General features: G+C 42.5%; 2 protein-coding genes across 3 annotated transcripts in view; one reads left to right on the top strand and one right to left on the bottom strand.

Moving 5' to 3' along the window:
- The window catches only part of itfg2 (integrin alpha FG-GAP repeat containing 2), a 40,916-nt gene that overhangs the window by 6,179 nt on the left and 12,465 nt on the right, over positions 1 to 22,272 (bottom strand). The gene's annotated exons all lie outside the window — the stretch shown is intronic.
- On the top strand, positions 327 to 21,446 carry nrip2 (nuclear receptor interacting protein 2). Its single transcript, XM_041030111.1, has 6 exons — positions 327 to 911; positions 11,989 to 12,303; positions 15,467 to 15,549; positions 16,177 to 16,283; positions 18,320 to 18,372; positions 18,822 to 21,446. Exons 1-6 carry the CDS (start codon positions 756 to 758, stop codon positions 18,936 to 18,938), a joined length of 831 nt encoding a protein of 276 aa, XP_040886045.1. The 5' UTR covers positions 327 to 755; the 3' UTR covers positions 18,939 to 21,446.

Raw genomic sequence — 22,272 nt, forward strand, 5'->3', positions numbered from 1 at the left:
CGTGTGTGTGTGTTGAATGTGTGACAGAAAGAGGAGGGCTCAGAAGAGAGAGAGAGAGAGAGAGAGAGAGAGAGAGAGAGAGAGAGAGAGAGAGAGAGAGAGAGAGAGAGAATATACTCCTGAAAGCAGAGAGATGTAAATGTAACAGAGAGAGAGAGAGAGAGAGAGAGAGAGAGAGAGAGTGAGAGAGAGAGAGAGAGAGAGAGAGAGAGAGAGAGAGAGAGAGAGAGAGAGAGGGAGAGAGAGAGAGAGCGATCCAAGGACAGACTGAGGGGAGGGGAAAACACACACACACTCCGTCACACCTACCCCACAGCCTCACACAGCCTCTGTGTAAGAGACAGAGCAGATCTTGACATTGTGAGGAAGATGAATGTCTACATAACAGGTCAGGACATACATCCAGGACAGGACAACAGCTCCTAAAGCTGCTGAGACAAATACATGCAAAGGACTACAACCAAACAGAGAGGGAGAGAGAGACAGAGAGAGAGAACGCAGCAAGCCCAGAGGGAAGGACAGCAGCATTTCAGAGAGGGCAAAACAGGGTGGAAGAGGCAATATAAGGACCTTAAAAAGGACCTAAACAGCAAAACTGAAAAGCTGCCTTGTGGGGTTTTCTCCTCCTCTCTGCACACGGAAACCTACTCTGTCTCTTGCTGTCTGCAGATAACTCCCACTGCTGCTGCTGTGAGGTTATAGTCTCCGTGCTTCTGTGCACAGCACCAGAACAGACTGCTTTGTAGTCCGAGACCATGAGCGAGGCGAAGAAAGGTGAGCTCGCCATTCGGGATAAAGCCATTCTGCACCAGCAGAGGCGTCTGAAGCAGGCCACCCAGTTCACACACAAGGACTCAGCTGACCTCCTGCCCCTGGACGGGCTGAAGAGACTGGGCACGTCCAAAGACTTGGTGAGTGGAGAATCTAAATGAGAGCCTGTAATTTACGTGTTTGGAGAGGCTGTTGTCCGCATTGCCGTGTGCTAAGCAGCTGTTAAAGGTTGAGTTTAAAGTGGAAGAAGGTGAAGTAGCACAGGATCATTAAGTCATATTAGCGTAGTCCATCGATTCAGCTTTGCACTTCTATACCACTGTCAGACTCAAGATGGACAACCACAAAAAAACAGAACCAGGAATATCTTCTTTTTCATTCCACCCACTGTCAAAACCTAACACCTACATGACCCACAATGCACCTCTAACCTCTGATATGTCTGGTGGGAAATTCAGATGTGTTATGCTAGAGTTGGTTAACGCAGCTTGGAGCCATTAGCCTCAAGCAGAGACGAGCAGCAGGCTACGGAGGCCTGGTAAGCTCACCTCTTTCAAACTCCACACCCCCAGATTTTTTTTTTTCTCAAACTTGCAATCTTCAGACGCGACCAACGCTGACTCAAGTGACATCACATGAGGACGACTCCCTCTGTAGTAGTACGCTATCTAACGCCTGTCAGTGGAGTCTGGTTAACTCCAAAGATATTCAGTTTACAATGATATAAAACAGAGAAAAGCAGCAAATCCTCTCTAAAGCGCAAATATAACCACCTTTTTCTTTAAGCACCAATCCATTTCTCTAGTGTATAAAAGGGAAATTCATCATTGAAAGGGTCATGAAAGATTCAGAGCCCTGCACTCTCCATACAGAGGAAGGAACACCAAGTCCAAGCCGGTTGCACTTCACCCTGCAGGGGCTCTCGGATAGAGACTCACGTCATTACGCATTCAGAAATTTTAGTGTTGACACAAACTGTAGGATGAAATACAATCCTGCACGTAAAGTGGGACATATCCATCCTCCTCACTTCCTCTTCCTCCAGAAGCCTCCTGAACTGCCACCGTTATATACACTCCGGAGGAACTCCCTGTAATAATCTCAACAATTTATTGCTCTGCCTCTCCTCTGACACAGTTCTGGTTTGATGGCGGCTTCCCAGATTCCCCAGAGCTCTCCAAGAACCTCGACACAATCACTCTGGCACTGGGAGGCAGCGCTAGCAGCGCTCTGTGCTCTGCAAATATCACACTGTGATGCATTTATGTCTGCCAGATTTTAATATCAACATTTGCTGCTAGAAAAACATTCCACCCCCCTGCTCCTCTTCTTTGACTGACTTACATTTCTTATAATCTAATGATAGATATGCTTTCTCTGTCTTCCCTCCTTAAAGCACCGTGTGTTTCTGGGGTAACATATAATTTGAAACTGCAAATGTGACAATAATAAGTAGATGTTACGTTTCTCCGCTGTATTTTTGTAGTCATGCTTGTGGCAAGGATTTACTGACGGAAATGTATTGAAACTATTAGATGGATTACCATGAAATTTGAAAAGTAACATGCTGACGTTAGCATTTAGCTCAAAGCGCCACTGTACCTAAATCAGAGCCACTAGCATTTCTGTAGAGTCTGGTTATTCCTGTGACGGCAGCCAGAGTTGTTCAGGTAACAAAGATGAATCTAACACAATCACACATCTAAACATTATAAAAGATAAAATGAAAAAGTAATCTAAGTCACGATAAGATTTCCCCAAAACTCTATTAGATTCAAGGAGCTTAATGTTTAGCCTGTGATTCAATATCGCCTGCAGTAGCCCGAAAACACTCTTATCATAATACCAATTATCTTCTCCTTGAAGACAGAATGAAGCTCATCTCAATAGTTATCAAAAACACAATCTGCGGCGCAGACATGGCCACAGGGAGCACAGTGCAATTTCCATAGCATCTGTAACAAGAGATTTTTGGTGTCAGAACAGCTTTGAGAACTTGAGGGGACGAGTGGAAATTACAAGCAGCCCTTCGTCATGTCTGTATCTCTTCTCTTCAGACAGCTGGCAACATCATTCAGGCTCTGAATGGATATGGATGAACTAAATGAAAAGAAAGCACGATGTGTTTCTGAGGTGGCTCGCACACCAAACCTTCAGAGACAAAAGATGAGATCATCTGGATAAGGCGGTCTGACCCATTTGTTTGTCTGTAGGCTGTCTGACTACGAATCAGTCTCTGTCTTTTCATTTTTCCACTTTATATCCTGGTGTTTTTTTATCTCATTACATTAGCGTTTCCTTTTTGGCTCGTGGCCTACATAAACAAAGGCCGTACCTTAAATGTCAGACATTGATTTTTGAAAACTTTTTTTCAAAGCTTTTTTCAGTAACTTATATTATTCACTGCTTGATGAAGCCTAGATTCAAATATATGTTAATTCAGAGGAAAAGTCCATTAACTTGAGTGTTTAAAAAAAAGCATAACATTTTTAGTTTGGAAGTCTATACTTCAACATAAGTTATTCCATTGACTCGTTCAAAGTCATTACTAGTGCAGAAACTAGTGCTGAGTCACTTCAGTGAATTATTAAACTAAAATGCTAAAAAACTGTCTTTAGTCCCAGCTTCTCAAATGGGAGAATTTGCTGCTTCTTCTCTATTTTATATCATTTTGAAGTTGTTTTTTTTTTTTTTTGCCTTCCAGTTGTTGGTCACACAAAACAAGCAATTTGAAGACATAACCTTGGGCTCTGAAAACTTGCTGTGATTTTCTGTAGCCTGTGCTGATCAGATTCATAAACCTCCTGATTCCTGTCTGTGCTAAGCTAAGCTAATCACCTCCTGGCTTCAGCTCCATACTAACAACACAGACACAAGAATCCCTTAAAATGTTTAAATTAAGTTTGCTGAAACACCCTGCTCTCACTTAAAATCAGTATAAAGGTACATAATCTTTGGTATTTGTGGTTGCGGAAGAGTAGCACACAGATCTTTCAGCTGTAACCTCATCTTCCTCCCTCTTAATTTCTGCTAGCTGGTTCATCCTGTCCAGTGTGTAATTCAGCAGCGGAGCTCATTACGTAAGAGTGAATTTGTTTTGCTGCTCTTCAGCCTGAGGTCCTCTCACTCTCAGCAGCAGCAGCGGCGGCAGCAGCATCACTCCGGCCATGTTGTGCTGCAGAGTGAGGGAAGCAGTGAGCATGAAAAGGGCAAAATCCACCGCTCTCACACAAGAGCGATGGAGGGGAAGGAAAGAGACGGCGGGAGATGAGGTCAGGGAGGACGCAATGTTTAGTGGCGCTGTTTTATATAACACAACGTAGAGAATAGATAACACGTGTGCAGAATGTAAGAGGAGCAAACAGGAGAGCATTGGAGTCTATGTGTGTGTTTGGGGAATTGAGTTGGAAACATCTGAGCCCGCTTACATTAACACCTGAGCTCAGCATGGGCCAAGTTATTGTGTAACCACTGTGTAACCTCACTGTTTTCTACTGTACTCACTCAACATCTACGTACAGAAGAAGAATAAACATGTCTTTAAAGCGGAAAAAGTGGCTTATACAACAAAATTACACCACTGCCCCCCCCAGGCTTCTCTATCATTGCCCATGTGAGCACTGACGTCCCCAGGTGGTGCCCTTTCCAGGACCCCACCCACAGCCTCTAAGATAGCTGGATACTCTGAGCTGCTGTTTGGTGCATAAGCACAAACAACAGTCAGAGAGACCGTAGCAGGATCAGACAAACCCCACCACCATGTTAAGCTGGTGATTCTTGGAGTCTTGACCATGGAACTGCTTATGCATTTTGTCTGGAGCCTTAAAGCATCATCACAAACCATGTTGGTTTTATTTGCCCAGGTCTGGAGGTTTCTTTTTGCTCATTGAGACAATTTCTTCAGTAGAAATTAGCTCCAATTAAAACTGTTTACAGTGAGGTCTGTGAACACAGCTTCTGGAAAAAGATGTTGCTGATGAATTTTTAAAATGTAATTTTTCAGTGCTCGGAGCGCCACAAATTAAATTCCTCAGTTGTGTCAGGGTGGAGGGCAGGAACGTGGGCAAATAAAAACACATGTTTATATGTAAATGTTAAGAGAGACAACATTATTTTTGTTAAACATCAGCCTTCTTCAGGACACAGAGGTACTGTATATCAACCAGAATATTACTAGAATATTGGGTTTGGTAAAATGAAAAGGTAAAACATGCATGTTGGCCATTGGAGGCTTCGACACAGAAATAGTGCCCTCACCAAATCTCATATTGGTCTAATTCTTTTGCACACACCTCATCTGCTGCTGCAGAGCCTCCCTCTTCTTCTCCCTGCAGCTTAGCTGTCCGTTTGCTCATGTCCCTCTCTCACAGATGAGTGAGTCTGAAACCTCTGTGTGTGTGTGTTTGTGTGTGTGTGGGTGTGTGTGTGTGTGGGTGTGCGTGTGTGTAGGCCTGTCTAATCGAGACACTGGAGTCTCCAGGTACTTCTGAGCATGATCAAAAGCAACAGAACTGGTCTTGAATGTTGAATTGTGGTGCAGGAGGAACAAACGATGGAGAAAAAAAGAAGTGAGCAATGCATTTGCTGCTTAAATCCAACATCAGTTCAGGTTTACTCAACATTGTCCCCAGTTTCAGCTAAAGCACACTGTTAGCCATTTAAATACATTTCAAAGACAGAGGTGTTAATCTCTCTGCTGAATTTTGTGAACTCGCTGATCTCCTCTCCTTTTAAAAGCTCATTAATTTGTGTAAGCAGATGGCGTGCAGCACATCTCATCCTGCAACAGGTTTTTATATTGATATGCATCCTGATTCACTTGCCAAACCCAATTGTTTAGATTCCCCTGAAGGCAAAGTAGCACTTCAAAGTGAAGAGCAAACACGACAATGTAACACAGTGTGATCGTCAGCCTCTCAGGATTTTGCCTCTTCCCTCCAAAACAAACCGTGTTAAATCGGTGCAGATGCAGGCTTTATTATTAGCTCCGGGACAATTAGGTGGGCTGGAGAGAGGTTAGTGTGAACCTGTCTCCCTCTGTGTCATCTGGAGCTGTGGATGGGCGGCAACAGTCCCTCAGCTGCTCCCTCAGTGCCGTGTAGGAAGACAGGGGGCTAAAAATACCCGACAAAAACAAAAACCACACAACAACCCCAACAACAGAAGAGGGGGAAACACACGATACTGAGACAGAGACAGGAACCAAGACAAGAGAGAAATAACTGTTGGGTACGCCAAGGTGTGACTCCAAAGTCATGTCATGAAATCTGTACCAACAGTCCAGAACCAAAAGATATTCAGATTACAATGATATAAAACAGATGAAACTGAAGGATGAAGACACATCTGTATTTTTTAGCTCCATATGTACGAGACAGAATTATAAAAAAGAAAAACCTGCACCACTCACAAAGGCGTCATCATTATGCAGGTTTAAAAAAAACAATGCTGTCTCGTACAGCTGCACATGAACTGTCAGTTACAGATGGTTCAACTAAGCACAGGCGTCCAGTTTAATAATCGCTGTGAGCGCACAGAGGACAGAAAGTGAAAGTCTGCTCACTAATTCATCTGCTCTGTTTGTGTTCACAAGATGTCAGCCTGATGTCTGCAGACAGCTGTTAGCCAGTGTTCGCTCCCCGGCTGCACACTGCAAAAACAAAACCTGCAGATGAACAAGTAATTAACAATCAACTGATTGTTTACTACATCAATTACTCTCATAGTGGGATCAAATCATCAAATAGGCCCTCAGCATTATCAGTGATGGCATCTGGAGTTTTATCACAGCGTTCAGATGATTTTCAGCCTCTGAAGTTTTACCTGTAAATTTTATTTCATGCAAGATTTTAGGATTTAGTGCAGAGACAGAGAGTGAAAGGGAAAAAGGACAGAGATGTAAAAGTGGAAGTGGAGGAGCAGGCAGCAGATGTGAAGCTGCCGGAGCCTCCTGGTTGGTGTGACAGGAAGTCAGCCGCTGGGGACCTCCGTCAGAATGAGAAAGAGGGCATTACAAAGCTCACGTGACCGGCTGGATGAGAGAGAGGAGCCTGTTGCAGTCAGATAATTAGTCCACATTGCAATTAGCCTCTAATCTGACTCGCAGAGGGAGAAGTACAGAGAAAAAGAAACAGAGGAAGAGAGACAGAGAGGAAGACAAAGAGGATAAAGAGGATGAGAAGCTCTGGCGTCATACATTAACAGTTGTCTTTCTGTCCCACTGGCACAGGACTGGTCTGGACTGGTTAGAGTTCAGGGGTCACACCAGGAATCACATCAGAAAAATCTGCAACAGACCACGTACGAACGGACCCAAAGGAACACAGCGTCTGTGAGACAGTCGGCCATTTTTAGCTAGAATTTTACCCTGTTTGCCAGAGACATCATAAAACTCCTCTCCAGCAATGTTCTGCTGAAGCATCGAGCTTGAATAAGTGTAATTATGGATCAGGCTGGTGTTTTTCTACACTTTTCCATCAAATGAACAAAACCCAAAATTTGTTGGTCTGTCTCACTTGAAATAAGTGACCTTCTGCAGAATGACAAAAAAATGTACATATTTCAATGAATGCTGAGCTTCACGCACAAAAGAAAACGTGGAAAATGAAGGTAGAGGGAGTTCATATTAGATCAGTGCCATATATTCTCTGTCATGCATATTAACTGAAAGCTTTCCTGGGTCGCTGCAGTATCTATGTCAAAACGATATCATCCAAAATCACTCTGCATGCCGTGAAAAACGAACAAACAGATTACACCTCAGTGATGCCAATTCCACCTCAGCTGCTTCAACAATTAAAAAAATCAATGCCAAATGAAACGTAACAGCAGGTTGGACTTCGTAGGACGCGGCTGCCTGCTGTCTTCATTAGATTTCACGACAGTAAAGTCCACGAGGAGGCCACATATTCTCAGCCTGTTGACAAGCAGTCGGTGGAATGAGGTGGGAAATGTGTTGAAACCTCGAGATGTGTCACAAGGGAAGAAACTTGTCTCACATGATTTATTAAGAGGCTTTCCACACAGTTTAGCTCCCAGTAAGTGCACTATACAAGGGGTTTCAGGCAAGTTCCGGAGTTATAATTTATACGATTTCTGAGTGGATTTATCAGTGTTTATTAGTGATGGAAATCAGGGATAACAACATCCCTGGAAAGTCTATGTCACACTGAATCTAGAGATATGGGTGTCAGGCATAGGTGTTGAAATTTGTGCACCCTAACTGCCTCTATCTTCCCTTAATTCACCTCACACCGTATCTTCCTGCCTCATGTTTCTCACTTCAAAACCCAACTTGACCTCACAGTTTGAAAACCTGCACTGTTTTAAAATGCAGACAAAGGGAAAGATTAGCAATTCACCCCTGAACTGTAAAACATGGGGGGCAAATGTTGCAACACCAAATGCCGCCTGCTGGCAGCTTGCTGTTGCTAACGTGATTTGCTCTGGGGGCTGACCCCAGAGCAGTCAGGGCTCGACAGAAACAGACGCCAACCGGAGGACTCAGGGAGAGGCACAATGAGAAAAAAGGGCTGAAATTACATTGTGTTCATTGTCTATCAGATTTAGCTTCCCTGCAGTCTGATGAGAGCACAGATGATAAAAAACATTTCTCAAAGAAAGAGCCCTTAATCAAACTCCCCAGCTTCCCTGCCTCTTCTTCTTCAAACTATTGGAGCTTGACATAATTTCCCTCTGTCTTATCCCTTGCCTATTGAAGAAAAACACTGTGGTATGCCACCGGGCTTGATAAGCAGTTTCATTAAAATAATATTTTCCATGCTTTAGCTGATTCACACGCTCGTAGATGCAAATCAACCTTGATCTGCCACTGTTTGCGTCCACTTTAACAAGCTGCATATTTGTGAGAGTATAATTACTGTTAATAAATGAATGATTTATCCAGTGAGAGCCGAGGTGGAAAAGAGATCATCTGACATGCAGAATATTGATGCAACAAACACAGGGATAGAAAAAAAAAAAACACTGCCGGGCCAGAGGATGAGGCCAATGTCAATAACACGACAATAGAAATAAACTTCAGTCCGGTCTGAAGTGGAGCTCCTGATTGAGTTTGATTAGTTTGAATGTCGAGAAGCGCAATGAGAAAGCTCCCATTTTAAGAGGGAGAGAGGAGAGTAGGATTAGGATCACTCTTATCTTAGGCTCAGGGTTTAGGTTGGTTTACGGAATGAATGGAATCAATGGAAGGCAGAAATACTGACTTCTGCTGACTGCAATGAAAGACAGAAGGAGAGGGGAGGAGAGGACGGACAAGGAAAGAAGCAAATAAAGGAAAAGCAAATAAAAGGGAAGAGAATGGTGGGTGGAGAGGAAAGGAAGAGAAAGGAAAGGCAATGGAAGAGAGCGAGGAGAGGAGCAACCGGAGGAGAAGAGAAGAAGGCAAAGAAATGAAAATGGAGACAAAAATGAAAGGGGGGGTTGTAAAGAGGAGAAGAGGCCATCGTCACTGTCTGTTTATAACTCAGCTAAGCGCTGCCACAGCTGGAGCACGAAGAGGAACGAATGGGCTAAATTGAACTCACTGACATGGGTGGTGATTACTAGTCTGAAGTGTTGTTGTTTTGCAGCTTGGAAAGGAAGACTAGTGGATCAGCGGAGAGAAGCCTACAAACCATCTATCACAGAAACCACTTTTTTTTAAATAGTATTTGATTTTTTTTTTAAGGCAAATAAAAAAAAAACACTGCCCTGACAGTCCGTAAAATCCACAGATGGATGTCTGACACAAAGCACTACTGAAACCCAACAGATAACGCAGAGCAGGGACACGGACACTCAGACATGGCCAGGCATGAGATGACATTATTACAACCAATGCTAAGTTTATACAGCCTCGGCCTCTCGGGCCTTGATGCCTTTTCTTTTTTCATTTTTCACTCTCCATATTCTCTCTGTCTTCCACTCGCTTGTCCGGTCAATGAAATCGTCCTTGTCTTCAATCGAATTCTGCTCAGGAATATGTTTCAACAGCACAATCTAGCATTGTTGTGTGCATGTTAATCAGAGCAGAACATCAAATAATGACCAGTAATGTGGAAAACAAAAACAATAGCAGAGTTTGAGCTTTTCTGTCCCATTTTGTCTGCATAAGCTTTCTCTTAATGGGGGTCAGAGCCAGACAATCACAGCTGCTGCATGGAGTTCCCTCAGACACAAGAAGGTCAGCTTTTGTAATCAGCTATTGCCTTTGTGACGGCTCACAGCGCTGTTATCCAGAATGTGTCATCTAAAAACAAATCACACGTCCAGGTTTATTCACAGGGCTCTCAAAATTATCTCCATTCAGCCAACACACCATCGTACGCTAAGAAGTGAGGAATCTCCCACGAGGCGGCCCATAAGGTCTACACATTTGATGGGGCTCAAAAGTCATTCGACAGTTGACACACACGGCGCAGAATGACCATGAAAGAGCCCTCCAGTCTGTGAAAACCACTGCCATCGCCGATGATAACAGCAGCATCAACAGCTACATTTCAAGGGTTGTTTTCTCCAAGAGGAACACTGTGAAATAGATACACAAACCAGTTTCTATAAAAACGTCAGACTGGAGACTCACCAGCCCGTTGATTGTGTTAGGAAAGGAAAACGAAACGGGTAAGCAGGTGTGGATGCCCTTTATGAGACTGGCATAGGCCCAAGATACTTGAACTGTGACTTTATGGCTCTCCAGATACCAGTGTTGGCTGGTAAGGGGAATATTCATTTGGTTGTTCCAACACTTTTCCCAGAAGAAGGGTTTCCATGAAATTTGGTAGACAAGCCCTGTTCCACTGTTCCACCAGCTTCTGTAGCTCAGTCCAATCTCTCATCCAGCATTTCTTTAATCCGTCTTTGAAACTGAAGCATGTTCCCTCTGAGTTGAGTGACAGAAAATATTGATTATACAGTAGCTGCTCTAAAGCATTAGCTCTGGGCTGTGGAGAAGCCTTCTTATCTGCTGTCTTTTATCTGGTTTTGTAACAGTACTCATGGCGAGTGAAGGTTATCCCTGAGATAAGACAATGTGGCTCAGGAAAGTTAAAAGACTCCTGCACCTTTTCTCTCTTTCAACAGTCTAAATGAACAGTTAGGGAACTGACACAGGATTACATGATTTCTGATTATTGAAACTCTTTTTACACTAAGTCTACTGACTGATTTGTCGCTTTTTCTGTTAAGTCCCGATACATGTTTGTTCATTTGATTTTAGTGTGTTCCAGGAACCTTGAAAGGAAAGCGAACGCTCTGTGTTTTATTAATGCAGTGACTCTCCTGGTGTTGGGTGACCTGCTCTTTTCAAAGTGTGCTGGTGGAACAGCAATGTGATTACGGTGGAACAGGCAGCTTAAATATAATTTACTGACTGGCCACATGCTGTTTGGAAGCAGAGGAAACCTGCCATAAATCAAGATCAAGATACTAGTATTAAATATATACAGCAAAACTGTGACATACATGTTGTACCTTAGACAGAGCCATACTCCTGTTGTAATAAATATGATCTGAAATAGTGTTTCTGTAGCCGTAAAGAACACTTTGTAAAGACCTTGTGTTTTTAATGTGCATTGTATACAGATTTGTCTACTGAAAGACCCCAGGTGACACCAGAAAAGAGGGCGTTAGCAAAAAAAAAACCCCCAAAAAACAAAAAACTGGGCTTGTGGAGCAAAAACAAAACCATTGCAGAAATCAATCCAACACCTACATTATAACTAGTTTACGCTGCTAGTTTAAGTTTACATACAGGATCTAACACTGATTCCACTGCTTGTCTGTTTGGTTATAATGACCTGAATGTGCAGACAATCAATCTGGAACCTTGAGCTGATATGTTCCTTTAACACAGTGACCTACATATCTTTTATTTTTATTACATTAAATGTATATTACATCACGGTGAGTCACTAGCTATCTGTGTCTTGGACTGTTAAGATAATACTACTTACTAAATATTTATTTTTTCACCATGAAAAGCAGGGTAGACGAGCAGACGTTGCTACCCACTGAATTTACTCACAATCCAACAACTGTCACCTCAAACACTAAACAACAGCACAAGAATCCTCTCTGAATTTCTATGAACATCAGTATCAGTCTTCACCAATACCTCTGCTAGGCAGATCCCACATCTGAACTTTTGTTTTCAACTTGCACATGTTCCTGAGGAAACCTTACATCTGACATCCATCCCTCTATGTCTCTTCTCTATAGCAACCTCACAGCATTGTCCAGCGCCGCCTGCTGGAGGGAAACATCACGCGGCTGCGAGGTGAGGCCCGGGACCCCAGCACTCGGGTTCGGTCCCCGCTGGCCGACACTAAAGATGGACCCACCGACGCTGAGGAGAGGAGCGAGAGCACAGCTGACGACTCCACAGAGGAGAGGGAGTCTCTGGAAGAAAGCGAGAGGAGCCTACGATCGGACGAGGAGGACGACAGCAGCGAAGCCGGAGCCAGACAGACAGCTGAGAAGACCGAGGGCACGGAGAGCTCGACCCTCCTCACAGCTCTGGTTGTTCAATGCAAGGTAGTGCAGCATGTAAAATGTGCTCTGACTGTCTGTCTTCAACCACATTCAATGCTTTGAGGCTTTTTTACTACTGCATAAAAACTGAAAACAAGAGACGACACAAAGACAGCACCATTCTCCTATCATGACTCATCATTTAAAGCCTACTCTTCATTTATTCTCCTTTTTTACAACACATCAAAAAGCTCAGCAAGACCAAGAGGCTGTCTGATTGGATCCGAAAAACAGATTACTGAGTCATGGTGAAGTAAAAGTCCAACCTGGCTGCCATGTACACATGGACCTCAGATGACACGTACACAATGATGGTTGTGCACAGTGTATATTAGTAAGAAAAGGAGATGGTGCTTGACCATGCTGACACCTCTCACTGCTCGACGCTCTACTAATAAAAAATACTGCAAAGTTATTTATTTAAAATAAGGTTAAAGAAAGGCAAATATTCAATTCCAAATCCTGTCCCCTAACAACGATTCTCTGAATGCTCCTCTGTATTTTCGGGTGAGACCATGTTGCTTTTTAAACTCCTTTAGCAGACAAAACAAAGAAGAAAACCACACCATTATGCATGCAGTGACTCAGTATTCAAGCTTGTTACTAACAGCATTTTCTTACAATCCTTCTGAAACACATTAGGCAATAATGGCTGTCTGGTATCACATGAAGATGCTCCCTGTGCCCCCCCCCCCCCCCCCATCTAATACGCTCAGCACTATAATGACTAATGGACACAGAAAGTCCTCAGCTGATTTATGATATCCAGCAACTAGGGAACGTTGATATTTTATATTTTCAGTTTAGGCTGAAGAACACACTCGTCCAAAAGCTTTTAAAAACACATCTAAACACATTACACTTAAATGAGCCACCAGCTGAAAATATTCCTCAACAAGTACACAGACACCTCTGTTTGAGTAACATTACCTAAAAACTCAAAGCACATATTCGTCACAAATATCACGCAGATGTATTAAACACTTAATATTTGGGCACGACACCAAGGATGTAGCCATTTCTCATTCTTTGAAGAAAATCAATACAATGATCAAACAACTCCTATTCCAGAGGAGTTTAAAGTAGGTAGTGCAGCTCCAGTGAATCCTGTGTGAGTGTTTTTAAAATTAGGAGTCCACTTTTCTAGTAGATTCAGCGTTTTCCCCTATTACTCATTGTACTTTGGTCTGTTTTATCATCAACTTATTAAATGCAAAGTGTTCCTCGGTTACTCATTTGGCTGCTATTTTTAAACTTCAGGGAGAGAGAGAGAGATTTTTTTTTTTTTTTTGTGCTCCGCCGGGACAGAGACAAAGGAGCAGGTTTGTGGGCCTGCTGATAAGCCAGTGTGCCTGTGAGGACAAAGGGGGCTCAGCTCAGCCTGAACAGAGAGTGAGGGATCAAAACAAGGCTCATGGAAACTGAATGTGTTTATTTCCAAGGGGGGAGATATCCGTGGGTCAAGTGGGTAAGGTATTGATTTATGAAGGAGATGACGGGGGGGAGAAAGATACACAGACATGTTCCTGGGAACCAGGATGGACAGGGAAAAAAAGCACAGTAGTTATATTAAAAGTCAAACTGAATCAGTTAAAGCTGGCTGATTATAATATTAGTGTTATGAATAGAATAATCAAGGTCCAGTATCCAGAGTGCTCGCCTTAAATCTGTTTGGGCTGCAACTAACGATTATGAATAATTAGTCTACTGATTATTTTTTCAATTTATAGTTTGGTCCATAAAATGTTCGCAAGTTGGTGGAAACTACTCATCACCTCTTCCAAGAGCCTACGGTGATGTTTTCAAATGCCTTGCTTTGTCCAACCAACAGTCCAAAACCTAAATCATAAAATTTAAAAATCTTAGATTAGTAAGAAAAAACAAAAAAATATTCCCATTTGAGAAACTGAAACCTGCATAATAAAGACCTGAGCTATTACCTGATTTTAATTCCTAAAAGTATAATTAAACAACACAAATTTACCATGAACATTGGTGAGACCACAAAGAAGCTGTACAGTTAACAGCGTGGGGTTGATGCCAGCATACTGCTGATCTCACATACATGCAGAGCTGCCATATGTTCTGGATACATTCCTCATTCTTCCCTTATTATATTTTTCCACAAACATGTTCCCACTTGTGTACATGTTGCATGACATCAACCAAGAGGCTGCTGAGCAGAAATGGGCCCGATACAGACAAGAGTTCCCATAAACCGTCACAATCTGCTGCACTGTAGATGAAGCATGTCTTTGTGACATGAAGTGCCCTCAGGCAGCAGAGCAACTGTGAGATGCAGAGGAAGACGAGAAATGTCAGTGGCAACTAGGACAAACTGACTGTTTGCATTTCTACTATAAAAATCCAGAATGAATCAGGAAACATTTATGTGCTTTTATTCCAAGAGCTGGTGTTAGAGGAGAAGATAAATCTGTTTCTATATTTAATTGAATCACATAACATAATCATAAATCAGATCACATATGCTTTTCTCGTTAGTGTGGAGTTGTTTGTTTGGCTAATCGGTTAGATATGCACATACATCGTGACTCACATGGTCAGTATTTCATGCTGTAGTGATGCATTTGAGATCATTAAGTCTGAAAAATCAAAGTGCACTCAAATGACTAGAGAATCATCTTCCTGTTGGGAAACAGAGTCAGCAACATGAACTTAACAGATCAGCAAAAAAAAAAAAAAAAAAAAAAAAGCTTATGATCTTTGATCTTATACAGAATACAACCTTGTCTGTTTGTTTTTAACTCGATTATTAAGTGTTAGGCTGCTCAGTCATACGCCTGCAGCATTTAGTGATTTAAAACTCCAACACAAAATCAATACAGATCAAGTTACACACAGAAAATAGCCTTTGACTCAAAAACAAGTGCTGGCTTGGAAATACTCCAACCATGGGAGGTTTATTTTGTATGTGCAAGGCTGATTAACCGTCGAATTGGAATTTATTTTTCAGTTTAGCAGTTTCACAAACGTGTGACAGCCGAGTGGATTTATTCAAAAGAAAAGAGTTCAGTGGTTTTCAGAGGCTCCCCAGAGTTGTGTTTATGTGCTGTAGTGACTGATTGTTTCCTCGCGTGTGGCAGGGCCAGACCGAAGTGGAAAATCACACTGTGACACCAAAATCCCCCCTCTGTCTTCCCCACAGTGCTGCGAGACTGAAGTCAAGGCATCCATCAACACTGGCAGCCAACATAACCACATCTCCACCTCCTGCTGCCAGAGGCTGGGGTAAGAAAAACCTTACTTTAAATGGCAAATAAAATCACTACACACATACTACCTGCTAACTGTCAATACTTTGTAAGGCGTTTAAAAAGTGCTGAGACAATCAAATCAATCAAAAGCAAATAGTAGAGTTAAAATAACCTAAGAAAACGAATGAAGACATAAGGAAATGAACCGAAGGTAAAGGAGAGATTTAATAATGACAGCCTGAAAGCTCTTAAGACAGGTTTTCCAGATCCAGATCCTTAAAGACCTGACATCACCTTCATCTCTAAGAAGAGACGTTAAAATGCCAAACGGACCTCAGTCTTTAGATCCGAGTCTGTGCACTGAGAGTGACATTTTGCTCTCATCTTAATTTCAAATCAGCTCTAAAGGTAGCATGTAAACAGTGAAAGCTGCTATAACCGGTTCACTCTTCCTTCCTGCCTTCCTACCTAATCAGTTCCCAACTGGACAAATTTATGATTTACATTTTAATAAAAACTGATGCCCTACATCACAGAGCGACAAACAGGGAGGAAACATATGTCTCTACTGTATCTCACCAAACTAAAATGTGTTTGTATTTGAAGTACTGACGATGTTGGAGTTTTTTGTGACTGTGTCTGTCTCCCTGTGTATTATTAGACTGGTGCCCAGTCAGGACAGTTCACCATGTGGTGTGAGCAGCTCAGTGACGGGTCTGCAGCTGCAGCTGGGCAGACAGATGGTCCAGTGTTCAGCCTATGTCAAAGGTAACAGTATTAGATAAAACTGATCCAGGAATGTCGTTACTTTTGCAGTTATTTGGTCATAAGCCAAAGTATTGGATAAAACCAAATTCTGACCGAATGACAGAACTAAATGAGAGACTGAGGGATTTGATTGCTATCCATCCAATAGTCAGACATTTCAAACTAATAACAGGAAAAAGTCAGGGGATCGCTAGGTCAGCAGTATTTATCATCTGACAGCCATGAATGTTTGAACAAAATTTAGTGCCAATCTGTCCAGTAGACATTTCACTTGGTAAATGAAAACTCTGACCTGCTGGTGGAGCTAACTTAAAAAGTCAGGGGTTTATCTTCAGGACGCCGTGGATATTTCTACCAAATCCATCACATAGTGGTTGAGACATTTCAAGCGAGAGAAACCAGAATCTAAATGGCATGGTAGGGGAAAGGTCAGTCAGCCAGCAAGCGTTGTTGTCTGCAGACTATGAGTATTTGTACCATATATTATGGCAGACTGTGTCAAAACACAACTGGTGAAATAATAAATGCAGCAGCAGCTCTAGTAGAAAAATACAGGTTCGCCTGTTGCATTATTTCTGCAGAGCTTCAGCTAAAAGAGATTTTGAGCTGGATATGTGTCTGTCTCTGTGCTTAATATTCAGTCAGTACACTCTACCCTTGTCCTCTTAAAGCGCAGAGGCACAAATTAGCATTAAATGAGGGAGAAGCCAGTTCGACAAGAATGTGTGAACACAAGGTAATCTTCCCAGGGAAAAATCCCCTGGTGCAGAAAAAGAACAAGTGGGAAGATAATTATCATGAACAGCAACTGTCACCGTCGCTGGGCAGACAAAACAGGAACACCACCAGCAAGCTCACGCTATTTTTTAGATTTGTATGACATCCTTTGGCGATAAGAGGTCATTGGTGGAGGTACAGGTCCAAAGACAAACATCGAACGCAGACAGTAAACAATAACAGTATGAAGAGGAAAAACAACATCTGCATCACATCTGTCCCTTTGCATCACTTTCCGTCTCTGGATGGGAAAAGCAGAGTTTATTTTTGTCATGAAAAAAGGCTGCTTTCCTTTTAAGGACACTTCTTCATTTGGCTGATCAGTCTGTTTTTCAGTTTTTTGAGTTTGAGGTTTGCTGTGTTTGGGTTTTCTGTTCAGAAATATCACTTCCTGTGCAGGTGATTTTTTTGGGCAGTTTTTTCCCTCCAAAAAATAAACACTTTCACGGATGCTCAGAACAGCAAGGGTAAACACTTTCACGAATAAAGGCTGTAAAGATGTGCTGGTACGCCAGTTTTACTATACTGCGGTGAGACATCATCACTACCGTGACTATCACATTTTCAGTAAAAACCATGAACGCAGCATAGCAATAGTAGTAGCAGTGAGGGGGTGGGGGGGGGGGGGGGGCGGTGAGATTTACACAGGTACTGGTCCACAAACTAAGCTAAGCTAATTAGCTGCTGGTTGTAGCTTTATATTGAAAGTCAGGATGTAAGGGTGATAATCGGTCTTCTCTTCTAACTCTTGGCAGGAAATCCCCTCACCATAAAACTGCAGACATTTTACTGTGTCCTCACTTGGTCAAAAATGTCCTTCTGTGAAGATTTATCCTGACCTTCCCCGTCATGTTATGAGGACAACCTGTGCTCACAACGATGAAAGAACAAGAACACAAATTTTATTTATCTTACAGTTTCTGTCTGGACCTTCTCCTTAATTCCTCCTTGCCAGTGAATAATGATTCTAATTCAATCCCTAAACCCGGCGCCTGACTCTTTCATGGATGTTAAATTCTCACTCAGTTCTAAAAGTCGCACTTCGCTGCTACAAAACTCACACCCACCCTCACAAGAACATATGCTTATCAGCACTCATTAATACCAGCAAGAATAATTTAGTTGTTAGGATGATTTAACCTGGGTTGAGGCTAATGTATGCACATTCAGATGGGGGTGTTAATGAATGGGATTCAGAGTGGCTTCAGTTTATTTCTTTCCTTTCCCTCCGCCCTTATCTTTTTTTTTTTCACTTTCAGAGGATGAGGCGTTTGAGCTGTGCCTGGGTCTTCAGACTCTGTTGGAACTTAAAGTAAGGTCCTCATTTGCTTTGCTAATATTTTGTGAGTCTTATTGTGTTTCTCTTGGCGTGTGCTTTTCAAGAAAAAACAACAACAACAAAAAAAAGAAACACAGCTACCCTAAAATGGTCACGTCTTCATGACAAATGAAGATCTCAGAGGGAAGGAGACGTACTGTATGTGGTGTTACCGGGGGAAAGGCTGGGTAGTGTCATTTTCTATCTGCTGCCCGCTGTGCAGGTAAAACCCTGATAAGAACGAATTGAGGACAATCTGTGATGTGAAATTTTGAATTTGCACATTTGAGAAATGCAATTTAAATCTTATGAAAAGACTATCTGGCAATCTGGAGGTGGTGCTCTCTCTCATTTCCCCCTCTGATTTGTCTTGTAACCCCTGGTTGGGAACCTGTAATTATTTAGTGTACTAATTCTGTTTCGTCATGTGTGTCCTCTCACAGTGCTGCTTGGACCTGAGCAGTCGGGTCCTGAAGCTGCAGGGCTGTGACGAGGAGCTGCCCTTCCTGAACCCTTCGACCGACAGCCAGTGCCAACATGACACCAACGAGAACCTGTGAACCCGGCTCGATGGCGGCAATCACGTCCTCGAATACCGACCGGTTGCAGCAATGTGGCGCGATGCCGTTTGTGTCTGGACCATCCGATCATCAGTGTCTCACACTGCCAGAGCAAGGATGAGCGTTCGCCACCGTCGTTCTTGAGTTTACATCATTGTGTTTGTAGAATTAAGACATTCACCATGATTATCTCTTATATTAAATTAGTCTAGTTCACAGAGCGGATGATAGCCAGTCAGCTGGCTGATCCGATCTCTGTGAGTCTAATCATTCTCTATGATTATACTGTATATTCAAACCAGTTCCTCTGTTGAGCTGCTTGGGTGCACTGATGCTCTCTAAAAGGGAAAACTATCATAATTATTTAAAGTGAACTTTGGTGGAATATTTTGTGATTTGGCTGTAAAAAATTTTTACTTTAAATCAAGTCAGTGACAAAAGTGTTAATTGTAAACCTAAATCATTTCAGTTTAGACGTTGTTAAAGGAATAGTTTCATATTTTTGGACATCTGCTTGTTTGTTTTCTTACTGAAAGTAAGATGAGAAGGTTCACAGCCAGCAGCCAGTTAGCTTAGCTTAGCATAAAGACTGGAAATGGGGAAAGAGCTAGCCTGGCTCTATCTGATGGGAACAGTTTCTGTTCTCCAACAGCTCTAAAGCTCACAAGTTAACATGTTATATTTTGTTTGTTTAATCTGTAAAATGGCAATTTGTGGTTTTACAGAACAGGAAGTCATTATCAGATGAGCACAAGAAACACAAATTCAAAGCAATAATGTTGTTATATGTTCATATAACTGAACTAATGTTTCGATCAGTTTGGTAAAGGTTTCCATTTGCACTAACAGTGCTTGAAGTGGCAGAAGCCGGACATTTTACCCATATAACCAGGACTTCTACTCAGCTTCTCTGCTCACTTGCTAACTAGTTTTCACACACATTAAACTGTAACATGTAATGTACAGGTGCACAGCTGATCAATATGGGAATATTTTCTGCTAAACAAAACATTATTTCTATTTAGCCACCATACAATCTTACCACTGACCCCTGGCACCTAACAACCCCTGGTTTTGACGCACTGGGTTAAACAAACGAGACATAAAGTGTTAATTACTGAGATTCAACATATTCAGCTACCTTTGGACAGAGCCAGGCTCACTGTTTGCCTAACAGCTGCTGACTGCAACCTTATATTTACCAGACATTTATGAAAGTGGGTATCAATCTTCTCAAGATCAACAAGAACGTGAATAAGCATATTTCCTGAAATGTCAAACCGTTCCTTTAAGAATCAACATGACTCATCTGAGAAGTGTCGTACTCAGGATGCCCTTTCCAGTGTGTTCAAAGGAAATTTTGAGAAGTCTTTAAGTATTTTTTTTTGAAGTCTTGTGAAATTAGGTGTGGATCACACTACCTCCTTAAGTAACAAGGACCGGTTCTCATCTAGAATTTTAAAAGAGGTGTGAGGAAAATACCACAGTTTCTGAAGTACTTATAATCAGCTTTGTAAAGCCCCTTAGCTCTTTCTTACCCTATCAACGAGACTGATGTGGTTACATTTTCCTGGAGCACACTTGCAGTCTGCCACGATGGCGTAGACTGAATTGCAGTAGTTCCCTATAAATCCCTCCTAATAAAAATAGACTTCAGGCCAGCCAGTCAAACATATGTGAGTCAGACTCAGCTACAGGAATATCAAAACATTCCATCTGCATGACTTTGTAAAGTTCTGCCTTTGTATAAGTCTGCATGTTTGTGTACTAGTCTGATTGTGTCACGTTGAAAGTCTGAAGGGGCCGGACGTGTGTGCTTTCGTGTGCATGTACAGAATGTGTGTTAGGAGTCAAAGTGGGGTTTTTCTGCCTTGCTACGGCTCTGGTTTCACATGGGGGGGGGGGGGGGGGGGGGGGGGGGGTCCAATCTTCCCCAACCGGTCCACCGAGCTCCGGCCAGAACAAGCTGCCAAAAGCCGACCCCAGCTGCCTTCCCTCTCTGCCTCTTTCAGGAGATTTTAATCACTCGGCTGAGGCTGTGCCAAGGCCCTTCTTCAAGCTCATCTTCCTCTTTATTCGGAGGACCGGTCTTCTTTGTGTATTTACCACCTTTTTGGCTGATGTTATTCACTTTGACACCTCATGTTTGCTAATTTGCCTGTCACAAGAGAACGAAAAGAACTCCCCACTACAGTGCCACCTGCCTCTCTTGTCTCTCTGTGTTTTCATGGTGTGGAGAATCAAGAGCTGCCTCAGATGTGCTTACCGAAGGCCATCATGCTCTGCTTTAATAACACCTGAGCCGTGCCGTGCTTTTGACTGTGCTACAGTATCCATCTAACCTCTTCGTGGAGGTTGTCCACATGTAGATTGGCAATGTTTGTTTCTCTTCGATGTGCTAGTGACCTTCCTACGCCGTATGAGAGGAATCGATGTATGACAGAAATTTATTTTTGGTGTTTCTCTTATTCTGAACAGTATTTTCTCTGCCTAATAAAATATGTATTCTGGCTAGCTCTGTTTGTATTCATAATTTTCATATTAACTGACAGCGCGGAGGAGTGATGGGCCTATTTGGAAACGCAGAGCAACATTATGTGAAAGGGCAGCCGTTTAAAATCTCTAATCTCCGTCTGTGTGAATAATGTGAATCAGCAGTCTGGTTGTGGGAGGGCTCCACCAGAAAGCAGCCAGAGCAGCTGGTTTATAGTTTTATAGGACCTCACATTGATTCCCATGGTCTGTACTAGCAAAACACCGCTGTATGTGCCCTTCACTGGTACAGCCTGCTATATAAAGAACCTTGTCATGTAAGAACAGAGAAAGCAGATGTTCCCACAGCACCGTGGGGCTTCAACAATTGACCCCTGTGACCACTGTAGATTCCTCTCACTGTACTGCCCTGTTTGATCCCACACAAAGAAGACAGTCCAAATCCAGTCTGTCAGAGCAAGTCACGAGTCAAGTTTTAAGACCTGTAGGGAGAGTCCAAGTCAAGTTTCAGGTCTTCAAACTGCAAACTGCTAGTCAAGATAAAAACTTCATGACTCTAAATAATGTCAGTGTTACACGGCAAAACTAATGAGACCAGGTATCTAACAAAATCAGTCACAACAAAATTTCCATTATACTTTTGTTCTGAGACACATCTGCATTAGATCTGAATTTCATTTCTAGTCTGAAATGGCTGTTTCCCCTCAAGAAGGCAAATTGCATTCATCCTGCCAAAGCTGTCAGGTAATGCTATTTATTCGTTACAGTGCGTGTGACAGCTCTCAGCGAACACGGTGAAAGAACATTAGAGGAACATGACATTACAGCAAAGCTTGTTAGA

This window comes from Toxotes jaculatrix, chromosome 22 (genome assembly GCF_017976425.1).
Source record: "Toxotes jaculatrix isolate fToxJac2 chromosome 22, fToxJac2.pri, whole genome shotgun sequence".
NCBI lineage: Eukaryota > Metazoa > Chordata > Actinopteri > Toxotidae > Toxotes > Toxotes jaculatrix.

What these genes read in the sequence shown, in the direction of transcription:
- nrip2 (XM_041030111.1), top strand. Translation starts at nt 756, where the DNA reads ATGAGCGAGGCGAAGAAAGGTGAGCTCGCCATTCGGGATAAAGCCATT. An exon ending in TGGGCACGTCCAAAGACTTG is followed by an intron (nt 912 to 11,988) that starts GTGAGTGGAGAA and finishes TCTTCTCTATAG; the next exon opens with CAACCTCACAGCATTGTCCA. An exon ending in GTGTTCAGCCTATGTCAAAG is followed by an intron (nt 16,284 to 18,319) that starts GTAACAGTATTA and finishes TTTCACTTTCAG; the next exon opens with AGGATGAGGCGTTTGAGCTG.